The 12,166-nt window shown below is 43.0% G+C and overlaps 1 protein-coding gene across 1 annotated transcript in view; it reads left to right on the top strand.

Moving 5' to 3' along the window:
* LOC308292858 (protein EFR3 homolog B-like) overlaps positions 1 to 11,097 on the top strand; it is a gene marked incomplete at both ends in the record, with an annotated part of 37,829 nt that extends 26,732 nt beyond the window's left edge. The window contains 13 exons of the mRNA XM_080735282.1: positions 1 to 56; positions 445 to 556; positions 1,417 to 1,468; positions 2,509 to 2,681; positions 3,360 to 3,435; positions 3,625 to 3,786; positions 4,562 to 4,693; positions 5,693 to 5,760; positions 6,572 to 6,699; positions 7,361 to 7,446; positions 7,652 to 7,700; positions 9,774 to 9,877; positions 10,948 to 11,097. The exon at positions 1 to 56 is cut by the window's left edge and continues 130 nt beyond it. Of these exons, the coding sequence (XP_080591408.1) occupies positions 1 to 56; positions 445 to 556; positions 1,417 to 1,468; positions 2,509 to 2,681; positions 3,360 to 3,435; positions 3,625 to 3,786; positions 4,562 to 4,693; positions 5,693 to 5,760; positions 6,572 to 6,699; positions 7,361 to 7,446; positions 7,652 to 7,700; positions 9,774 to 9,877; positions 10,948 to 11,097 (1,348 nt within the window). The remainder of the gene's footprint in view (positions 57 to 444; positions 557 to 1,416; positions 1,469 to 2,508; positions 2,682 to 3,359; positions 3,436 to 3,624; positions 3,787 to 4,561; positions 4,694 to 5,692; positions 5,761 to 6,571; positions 6,700 to 7,360; positions 7,447 to 7,651; positions 7,701 to 9,773; positions 9,878 to 10,947) is intronic.
* Positions 11,098 to 12,166: the final 1,069 nt, after the last annotated feature.

Genomic DNA, 12,166 nt, shown 5'->3' with positions numbered 1-12,166 from the left:
CGCAACGCGAGAAGCCGAGGAGAGACAACTGCAGGAAGCTGTCATCAAAACCATAGGTACGTTTGGATCTGATAAATACATTTCAAAAGTTCCTGTTGTGTCTGTGTTGACAGGAAGTCGATGGGATATGGTCTTTGCACACTGCTGCGTTTTTTCGGGCCGAATATCGGAGAGAACTTCGGAGCCCGTGAATAAAAAAAACTACCTCACGTTATGTCAATCACGTTTGCACACTGCCACCCGTTTCGTATTTATTCTCGGACCAGGGTTGTTTTTTTCCGATTTTCGCAACTGTCGCCACTGGGTCCTTTGCTCTCTCTCTCTCTTCTCTCTCTCTCCTTGGCCTGAAAAATACTTAAGAGGATTTTGGATTTCCAAAACGCAACGAAAACACACAGTGCAGTGTGCAACCAGCTTTACTTCCTGTTGTGTCTGTTTTGACAGGTTCCTTCGCCAGCACGCTTCCTGTGTACCAGAGGTCAGAGGTCATGCTGTTCATCATGGGAAAAATCCCTGTTCCTGGAATCTACCCCGTACTGGGCCCACCTACTGCAGGGTGAGTGTGTGTGTGTGTGTGTGTGTGTGTGTGTGTGTGTGTGTGTGTGTGTGTGTGTGTGTGTGTGCGCGCACCTCCACGCTTGTGTCCGTTGAACTGTGAATGGAGGAACAGCTCAGGGTAGAGTAGAGTATAGTGAATAGTCAAGACGGGACGAGACAAAAGCATGCATGATTTTTTCCAGGTCTTGAGAGGTTTGGTTTAATTTGTGCAATATTACATTAAAGTGATAGAAACATGACTGGGTAACTTTATTTACGTAACTATGTAACTCAAGGTTCATGTGGCTACCTTTTTTCTTTTGCTGCATCGGTTACATTGGAAGCCAATAAACCCAGGGACAGCCGAATTGCATTTAATATGTTGTCAAGACCAATCATTAGGATTTCGGTTTTGTCCGCATCAAGCTGTAGGAACTCTTGTGCTATCCTTTCTTATAATTGTGTAAATAAGCGTTTTTGTACACTGTATATTGATATTTGTGCATCATAAGTGTTCTATGCTTTGTTGTGTTTTTTTTTTTTTTTTGCTGTATGTTGTTTTAATCATGTTCTGTGAAGCACTTTGTAACTCTGTTTGGAAAAGTGCTATACAAATAAAATTCATTATCATTATCCAATTGTTCATTTCAGTTTTGCAGTTACGCAAGGCTGTGACTTTATTTAAATCATTATGTTGCTTAAAAGAAAGCTATAACTGTGTGTGTGTGTGTGTGTGTGTGTGTGTGTGTGTGTGTGTGTGTGTGTGTGTGTGTGTGTGTGTGTGTGTGTGTGTGCGTGCGCACGTGTGTGTGTGCGCGTGTGCATGCGTGCGCGCGTGTGTGTGTGTGTGTGTGTGTGCATGTGCGTGCGTGCGTGCAGGTTGGAAGGCAGCAGGATGATCCAGGTGATGTTGCTGAAGTCTCTGCTCCAGGTCAGATTCCATGCCAGGGTTTCTCAGTGTTTTTACCGTTATTTATTTTTTACGCACCACCAGACTGCTCCATCAGACGGCTCTCTTTTCTTTCTCCCAGGAAGCAAACATTACAACAGTAATCATCCATGCTTTTGTTACGGTCCGTAAGAAAGTACTTGTTTTGACCAAGAACGCGATCATGAGAGAAGATTGCGAGATACATCAATTCAAATTTCGTAATTCCCGGATGACGTAATTTTCCGGATGCATCATGGGAATTGGAATTCTTGCATCACTCCGCGGTCGGTGCGGGAGACCACAGTCTAGGCTAAACCACTGAAAAGATCAACAGCGTCCATGGCGGCCAAGCGTTGGATTACCATTGACGCCATTACCATTCAAGTCATTGGTGCCCAATGTTTTAACTAGACTGCGCTCTGTCGAGGTGCACTCGTGGCCATGTATGGCCTACTTGTGCATCCAAGAATGCTAGTCCTTCATTGGCACTCGATGGTCAACCTATGGTTTTGATCAATAAAGCTGGTCCCTGATTGGCTATGGGACCAGTAACTAGAACTGCACTCTGTCGAAATGCCAACTTGCGTCTTGTGCACAAGTATAGGCCATGTTTGGCCAGCAGAGCACGCCATGAGGTGCGCTCACCACTGGCATCACCAGGAATGCTAGCTGATCCCTCATTGGCTGTTAATGATGATGTTGCCAGAAATGCTGGTCCCTTATTGGGCTACAGGCTTAAACAAATGAGGACACTGACATACATACCCAGCCGATCGCAGTAATTGCTACACTCTGCTGGTGCGAGTCATAATAACAGTGTATATCTCCCCCTGTAGGTGACAGAGGGCTATGACAGCAGTAATAACAGTGTATATCTCCCCCTGTAGGTGACAGAGGGCTATGACAGCAGTAATAACAGTGTATATCTCCCCCTGTAGGTGACAGAGGGCTATGACAGCAGTAATAACAGTGTATATCTCCCTCTACAGGTGACAGAGGGCTATGACAGCAGTAACAACAGTGTATGTCTCCCCCTGTAGGTGACAGAGGGCTATGACAGCAGTAACATGCTGAAGGCAGTGCCTACATCCTTCCTGGCTCCTCTGTTGTCCTTCACTCTGATGGAGGATGCTGAGGTCAGACTGCTGGTCCTGAACATCCTGATGACTCTGATAGACAGACACCATTATGTAGATCACTTCAACACTGTCAGGTATATATACACCTATCTACCTTATAGACAGACACAATTATGGAGATCACTTTAACACTGTCAAGTTTTACATACATACATACATCTATATCTATATATACACCTACTGTATATATATATATATATATATATATATATATATATATATATATATATATATATTATATATATATATTCGTTGTCGGGTGGAAACCTTGTATGTCCAAAACCATTCATTTTTATATAATTAAAAAGAAATGAACTAAACTAGTGAAAACTGCCGATCTACAAGCACACAACGCCTCGAACCGCGAGGCGTTGTGTGCTTGTAGATCGTCTGTTTTCACAACTTTTGTGCGACGGCCTTGTCTGATGAAGCATGGCTTTGCGAAAAAAATAAAATAACGTACAAATTTGAAACTTGGAGATACGAGGTTTCTGGCCGACAGTGACAATATAGACCCAGACCTTTATCTGTCTATATATATATATATATATATATCTACCTTATACATCTATATCTACCTCCAGAAAAATGTGATTATGCATATACATATTATTTATGCATATTTCACAGCATAAAATCACATAAAATCCCTGCATATTTCACATATTTTGTGTAATTCACAACTTTTCACATATGTCACAACTTTGTCCATTTTACTTCTACTCCACCACTGGTTGCTGTTTACACCTCAGCATCATCCCAGACATCTCGGTTCTCAAGCTGAAGTTGGAGAAATGTTCCAGACAAGACAACCTGTTTATGAGGAAGGTAGCCTGTCTGTCTGTTTTTTTTCTGTCAGTCTATTTGTCTACCACCAAATTAATCTAAAACAAACATAAAACTAAAAAGCAATTCCTGATTGTGTGTGTGTGTGTGTGTGTGTGTGTGTGTGTGTGTGTGTGTGTGTGTGTGTGTGTGTGTGTGCGTGTGCGCACGCGCGTGTGTGTACGTGCGCAGCATGCACAGCATCTCTACAGACATGTGTTCCTGGCCTGCAAGGAAGACAACAATGGGCGGAGTCACTACCAGGCTCTCTACACGCTATTGGCTCTCCTCAGCCTGGAGCTGGCCAATGAGGACGTGGTGGTGGACCTGATCCGATTGGCTCTCGCTCTGCAGGTGCCTTTAACACTGTTATCGATATGAACACATTATATGCCATTCCTGACAAAAGTTGGGATTTTCAAAACATTTCCCGATAAAGGTTGTGTTATATTAAATAACACTATCGCTGGGTTATTGGGACCCGCTGGTTAAAGAAAACTCATTGTCCTGTGATCCTTTGGGTGATGACATCATCAGGAAGCGAATAATCTCTGTTGGCTTCGATGTATTGGGAGAGTGTTTTCTGCAGGTCTTTCAGTCCGAGTGTATCAAAGGGTGCGTTCGGAAATGCACACCGGGTGTGTGCTCAGTGTAGTGAGTGCCTAAACCTAACCCTAATCCTAACCCTAACCTCAGTAAAACTATGCCTAAACCCAACCCTAACTCTAACCTCAGTAAAACTATGCCTAAACCCAACCATAACCATAACCTTAACCTCAGTAAAACTATGCCTAAACCTAACCCTAACCCTAACCTCAGTAAAACTATGCCTAAAACTAACCCTAACCCTAACCCTAACCCTAACCCGACCCGGTGCGCATTTCCGAACTCACCCTTTGATACAATCGGACTGAAAGACCTGCAGAAAACACTCTCCCTCGATGTATAGCTCTGCAGAAAGAAATAAAAATGCTTTCTCCACAACTCTTCGATCATCTGCATGTGTGGGGAGGAATTAATTACTTCTAAATTAGTAAAACAAAGAGGCAGTAAAGCTCAAATAAATACATAAATGAAGAAACTGAAGCCTTTCTCTTAATTGTTGCTGATTGGTTGGTTTGTTCTGTAGGAGCTGGCGTTGACCAATGAGGAGGCTCTGTCGGTGTACAACCGCTGTGCCATCCACGCCCTCTGTGCGGCCTACCTCAACCTGATCTCACAGCTCACTACTGCCCCCGGCTTCTGTCAGCATGTACTGCAGGTCTGTGTGTGTGTGTGTGTGTGTGTGTGTGTGTGTGTGTGTGTGTGTGTGTGTGTGGTAAGGCTGGGCGATATTAGGAAAACCTTCGATATGCGATAATGTTGTTGAATACCTTGATATCGATATTACTCACGATATTAGTACAAACAGCATTAAATTAATGTTTTCTTTTTGCTTTAGGTCCACTGCCTGCCTAAACCAGATTATGAATAGAATATGCATGCACGCACACTGCACAGTACACATAGAATAAAGACATTAAATGCCTTATTTCCATTTTCCAACAATGGTTTTATTGAAATAACCACACCTGGTTACAGATGGACTGCTTTTTTGCATGTGCTGCGAGCATGCATAGTGTGTATGTTAATTAATTTGACACATACACGAATACCTCATTTCAAGCTGTCTTCGTCGATATGTATAGCTTGCATGTTGATACCTCGATATAGATAATGTTTCGATATATTGCCCAGCCTTAGTGTTAGGGGTGGGCGATATGGAAAACTACAATATCACAATATTTTCCCAAGCTGTATCACGATACATGATTTTATCACGATTCTTTTTCATGTTGGTTTTTATGATTATTTTTCAAGTTACTTGACAAAAACTAGACTCTCTAGGTTCCTTTTGGGAGGTCTACATTGAACTTTACAAGTATGTAACTCTGACAGTATACAAATGAAACCAAATGGACCCTTACGGGTCCATTTGGTTTCATTTGTATACTGTCAGAGTTAAGTGGAGACCATGACATTTTAAAGTTTGAGAACTACTGATTTAGACAAAAAAAAATGCAGGTTTAAATTGAATTCTGCAATGAATTTCTGTATTAACGATTAAACAGGATTTTTTACAAGGCTCCCTCAATTGTATCACAATATATATGATACCTCTGAAAAGGCATATTGTGGAGACATTGGATCGTCTCAACGATAATTATCACCATATTGCCCAGCCTTAGTGTCTGGTAATCAGTGTGTGTTTTCTCATCAGGTAATGGAGGTCAGGCAGAGGGAGACTCCTTATCTGATGCCAGACCACGTTTTTACAGACACACCCAGGTGAGACAGACAGACAGACAGACAGACAGACAGACAGACAGACAGACAGACAGACAGACAGACAGACAGACACTGGACGGACACAATGTGACACATGGAGAGTGTAGATTTTAAGAACGTTTCATATATGTTAAAAAGAAAAGAAAGAAATATGTATCGTCGTTGTCGGATGGAAACCATATATGTCCAAGACCCTTCGTTTTGTATTTATCATTTTAAAAATGAACTAAACTAGTGAAAATAGCTGATCTACAAGCACATGTGCTTGTAGATCGTCTGTTTTCACTACTTTTGTGCGACGGCCTTGTATGATGAAGCAGGGATTTACTTTGCGAAAGAACTTACGAATTTGAAATTGGAGATACGAGGTTTCCGCCCAACAGCGACGATATGCTTCACAGATGCAACCGTTAGGAGCTTGTAGATCACTCTCGGCTGCGACGCCGGAAGCTGCCGCACACCTTCTGTGCAATGCACGATGGGACGTTGGAAACTTGTGGATATATATCAGGCCCAAAACAGGGACTGACGATCAAATGATTATATCAATTATTGTGTTCATTTATTCATTTTATTTATTACAATGGACTATAAAGATAGTTTTGAAGAACTGTTGCATCCTTCGTCTCTAGCTTGTGGAAGGAGGTTGAACTGTGTGTGTGTGTGTGTGTGTGTGTGTGTGTGTGTGTGTGTGTGTGTGTGTGTGTGTGTGTGTGTGTGTGTGTGTGTGCGCGCGCGCGCGTGTGCGTGCGCAAGTGCATGCGTGTGTGTGTCTGTGTGCGTGCATGCATGTATGTGTGTGTGTGTGCAGTCTCCCTTCCACAGGCCCACCAGCAGAGGGAGCCATTGTGTTTGTTCAATGTCAGATCACTGAGGCTCTAGCAGGAAGTGGATATGACCCAGAGCGACTCAACACACCGTACACACCAGACATATCAGGTACACACAAATCATGTTCAGCACAGATTTGAATCAAACAAAGGGTGAAACATGTTCTCCTGCTATACCCATAGCGGGATGAATGCACGTGGAGGAACCAAACAGCGCTAAAACGGTTAAACATGTCCACAAAGTGTCTATTTTCCGCACTGCGTGCCCCTGCCACTTTAATCTTCTGACTGTCAGCGCCGCTGTTGACTTTCTCTCTAAGCAGCAATGCGAGCGAGCCACGCATCAAAGCAAGCCGCGGGCCGTTAACGGCAGTCGGCTACAGAACAAGCCACACACCGGAGCGAAACTTTCATGCGCAACAACATTGTTTTTACATTGTTATTCAAGCTGCGACACGAGCAGAAATCGTCCGGCGAGAATCCCGGTTTGTGAAAAGAAAACACCAGAGCAATAAACGCGTGCACATTCTTTAAACTAATTGGTCTGTTCCCCTTCCACGGGTTGCTGTTTTTCAGTCAACTTGCAAGTCGAGGCCTCCAGAGAGGTCCCCAAAAGAATTCTTGTGAAGTCACAATTTAAGGACTTGAAACCGATGGTCACCACTCGCAATTATGGTGTTTTACTTGTTGTACAGTAGTATTAACAATATTGTGTGTGTGTGTGTGTGTGTGTGTGTGTGTGTGTGTGTGTGTGTGTGTGTGTGTGTCAGATGAAGACCATCTAGGCAAGAGGAAGAGTATAGTAGACGCTGTGTCTCTACAGATGGACATGAACCACTGCAACCACACTGCACAGGTAGGTGTGTGTGTGTGTGTGTGTGTGTGTGTGTGTGTGTGTGTGTGTGTGTGTGTGTGTGTGTGTGTGTGTGTGCGCGCGTGCGTGCGTGCGTGCGTGCGTGCGTGCAAAAACACTGAATAATCATTTTAACTTCACAGCCAATTAAACTGTCTGTCTGTCTGTCTGTCTGTCTGTCTTTCTGTCTGTCTATCCGGCTCTCCAGAAGTCCCCAACAGAGCAGATAACGTTTGAGACATTGAAGAGTGCCATCTGTGAGTATTATTGTGGGCTCACTTCAGCCAGCACACACAAGTTATTTATTCTGACACTGCATCCTACTACTCCCACATACTTTGAGCTAGAAATTTCGTTCAAACTTCAACTTGTTCTTTTTTCTGTAGAATCGGCATCAGGTCTTAATGGGTGCAGAGTGTAAGCCTGTGTGGACTGCACAGTAGGGCATTTTTGCAAGTCGACTCGACTCAGTAAAAAGTTGAGTTGAAATCGACTTTGTTTGATGACGTCATCACATTGACGGTCGTAGTTTCGGACAAATCCGAAAACCTGCACTTAATTCCATTGAAAAGAAATTGTTAGAAAAGGAGAGAATGATTCTGTCCTAGACAATAAACAATCCTACTGATTGAATGCTGTACACAAGCGCACATGGAGCAAAAACGATGATGAAAAGATGTTTTAGTTTGTTTTTAGTTTTCTTCGACTTTCCCTTGTGGGAGTCGACTTGTGTACTGAAGTCGACTGAGTCGACTTTTTAATGCCCTACTGCACAGCCCACATAACTAACACTACTAGTAAGACACCTGAGGGTGGAATGCGACCTCAGGGTGACATGCGACCTCGCCCTAAAGAGCGAGGTCGCGCCAATTCTTGACTATCTGGCCAACCACAGCGTTTCTCTGACGATTCTAGTTGTTATCATTCTGGGGGGAGTTTGTTCATGTTTTTGTGAGGGTATCAACCCTAGGAGACACGGGGAGAACATGTGAGGGTATCAACCATAGGAGACACGGGGAGAACATGCAAACTACACACAGAAAGGCCCTATCGCTAACCCCACCTAGGGTGTGAGCGATAGGGCCTAAACATGGAGATGTGTAGAACACTATATATGAAGATAGTCCAGTCCATCCTGTCATATGGGACTACCGTCATAGACAGTAGCCATTGTTAGGCCAGAGTCAATGGCTGTCTGTCTGACTGTCTGTACGTACAGGAAGTGATGTCACATGACATACTTTTTATGCCCATATATGAGTCATTCTGTACCACATCTCCATGTTTAGGCCAAACAGGTTTGCTCCATTTCTCCATGTATAGGTCCAAATGACCTCGCCCTAAAGGACGAGGTCGCGCCAATTCTTGACCATCTGGCCAACCACAGCGTTTCTCTGACGATTCTAGTTGTTGTCATTCTGGGGGGAGTTTGTTCATGTTTTTGTGAGGGTATCAACCCTAGGAGACACGGGGAGAACATGCAAACTCCACACAGAAAGGCCCTATCGCTCACACCCTAGGTTGGGTTGGCGATAGGGCCTTTCTGTGTGGAGTTTGCCTAAACATGGAGATGTGGTACAGAAGGACTCATATATGGGCATAAAAAGTATGTCATGTGACATCACTTCCTGTACAGACAGTCAGACAGACAGCCATTGACTCCGACCTAACAATAGCTACTGTCTATGACGGTAGTTCCATATGACATATTGGACTAGACTATCTCCATATATAGTGTTATCCACATCTCCATGTTAGGACTCATATATGGGCATAAAAAGTATGTCATGTGACATCACTTCCTGTACAGACAGTCAGCCATTGACTCCGGATTAACAATGGCTACTGTCTATGACGGTAGTCCCATATGACATATTGGACTAGACTATCTCCATATATAGTGTTATCCACATCTCCATGTTTGACAGCCAATGACTCCGGCCTAACAATGGCTACTTTCTATGACGTTAGTCCCATATGACATGATGGACTGGACTATCTCCATATATAGTGTTATCCACATTTCGTGTAGCCGCCCTGTACAGGAAGTGATGTCACAACTCGCTGACATCACACTGACATCACAGAGGATACGGACGGTCACGAGGATACGGAAGGACACTCAAGTGACACGGTTCTTCAGAGTATATGCGACCTTCGGTCGCAATAACAGCTCATCCACACTGTCCGCGACGCGGGCGACGTGACGCAAAAACGATGACATCTAATTAAAATACGTTTGTCTCAATGAGACCGTGCTGACATGTCGTGAGCAATGCAGGCAGTGCGGATGGGCCTAATCCTCTGTCTTTGTCTCTCTCTCTCTCTAGGTGACAGTGTGGTGTTGGAGGAGCAGAAGGAGAGGAGACGTCAGCTGGTGGAGAGGTTCCAGAACGCTCCCTTTGAGGAGATTGCTGCTCATTGTGGAGCCCGGGTCAGTGCTGCGCATACCCCGCAGAGGGTGCTGTCGTACCACATATCAGTGCTGCACTGCACCTCTCACCCAGTAGAGGGTGCTGTTGTAGAACACATATCAGTGAGGCACTGCACTTCCCCAAACTAAGGCTTCTGGGACCCATTTAACACATAGGCCTGATAGCTTTCATATTAAATAGCAGTAGCGTGCAGTCATTGGGTGATGCAAAAACTCAATCTCCCAAGATCCTTTGGGAGATGACGCCATCAGGAAGTGAAATCCTCCATTGGCTTCAATGCAATCATCAGCAGTAAAATGGCTTTCTATCTGAATCTTTCTCCAGATCACGTAAATCGTCAAGAAATGCTTTTTTTCCACTGGGCCGTATCTAAACAACGTACAGTCACAGCAATTTAATTTAATTTCCGGGTGAAAGAAAACATGTTCGATCGATATAACCTGGTTAATTTCCACAACATTGACACGTTCATGGCTTCCGTGGGTCTTCAAAATAAGGTAAAGTCAATGGAAAAACCCTGGCACAGGGTATCTGATTAAAGGAGTAGTTCACCCCCAAAATGACTTTTTTTCTATTGATTAGTCACGCCATGGAGACTTGAGTGCAATAATATTTTTTGTTTTTTGTCGCATTCCTAAGACAAACAATGTATTGAACTCTGAGTACCCCCATTGATTCCGGATGGGGACCCATTTCGAAACGGGTCCCCATCCGGAACGAATGGGGGTACATTTATTGTTATCACATTTTTGTCTTAGAAATGCAACAAAAAACTAAAAATATTATTGAACACTAGTCTCCATGGCGTGACTAATCAATAGAAAAAAAAAGTCATTTTGGGGGTGAACTACTCCTTTAATTAATTGTATATATGCAAGCACCCTATGTGTTTACGAAACCACTGCCGAACTACCAGCTTTATCTTACCTTTTAAAAGTAGTCACAGCTATCTCAAGTAAGTTCCAGTCCCATCTCGAACATGCACCGGTACACGCATGCCTTGCTGTTCATATATTTCATAGATGGCTTCTCTCTCTCTCTCTGTGTTGTGTCTATGTCTCTCTCTCAGGCGTGCATCTTACAGAGTAAACTGGACCAGATCTTTGCGTCCACCATCAGGCCGCCGCCCTCTCCCTCAGGCTCCGCCTCTCCGGGACAGGCCCCGCCCCGTTCCATCCCCCTCTACGAGATGAAGTTCCCTGACCTGTGTGTCTATTAGATGCACACACACACACACACACACACACCCACACACACACACACACACACATACACACACACACACACACACACACACACACACACACACACACCCATCCACCTCTATGAGATGAAGTTCCCTGTGTGTCATGTAAATCGGCTATTTTCACAATTTCTGCCTCAAATATTTGACAATTTGCCCAATGTTTAATGTTTAAGTCCTTAAATTGTCACTTTAGAAATGTGCAGATACCCCCTGTACACTTCAACTTTATGTTGGTTTGTTTACTGTTGAGTGAGAAAATGTTGCACATTAAGTTAATCATCTGTTTTATGTGTTTCGTTATATTTAATTTTATGAGTACCGTAGTATAATGACTCTTAGTATTTTGAATAATTAATCATCTGTGTTATTCCCTCTAAATATATTTACAGTTATAGTTACCAGTTACCACCACCCTGACTCTGGTGCCGGAAGCGATTTCCCCATTTAGTTCATCCATAGACATTTCAGAAAAGTGCAGAAACCACAGATAAAAAATAAAATAATGTACTGTGCACATTGAAAAGCAAGTGATTAGAAAACAGCCCCTGATATGTCCTCATTTATAGTCCAGAACCGATAATATGACAAGGGTCTCAGGTTCCACAATACATTCAGAGTCATTGAGTGTCATTCTACTGAGATGTAATTAGTTTTCTGGGTCTGATAATGAGCAATGGGTTTCAACTTATTTGTAATTAGTGATTGAATATGTTTAATGTTTGAAGGAACATCAGCAGCTTAATCTTTGCTGACGGCAATATGTCTTCATCCACAAATCTACATGTTTATCAATTAATGTTTATTATCTATTTGGTTTGATTTGAGCTCTTTATTACACATTATATTATTTCCATTAATTGCATCCTGGTTAATTATCTTTAACAAATAAAGATCATAGGTCCAGACTCACATTTGTGTGATTTTCTTTGTATTAGGCTGTTTAGAGATGTTTTATTTGTGAATGTAAAATAAAAATACATTGTTTTGATGTGATTGATTGGATTATTAACGACATTATTAGTGACATTATTAACGTGAGTGT

This window comes from Nannobrachium achirus (assembly GCF_963921795.1).
Source record: "Nannobrachium achirus genome assembly, chromosome: 10".
Lineage (NCBI taxonomy): Eukaryota > Metazoa > Chordata > Actinopteri > Myctophiformes > Myctophidae > Nannobrachium > Nannobrachium achirus.
This window is presented reverse-complemented; position numbering and strand designations above follow the sequence as displayed.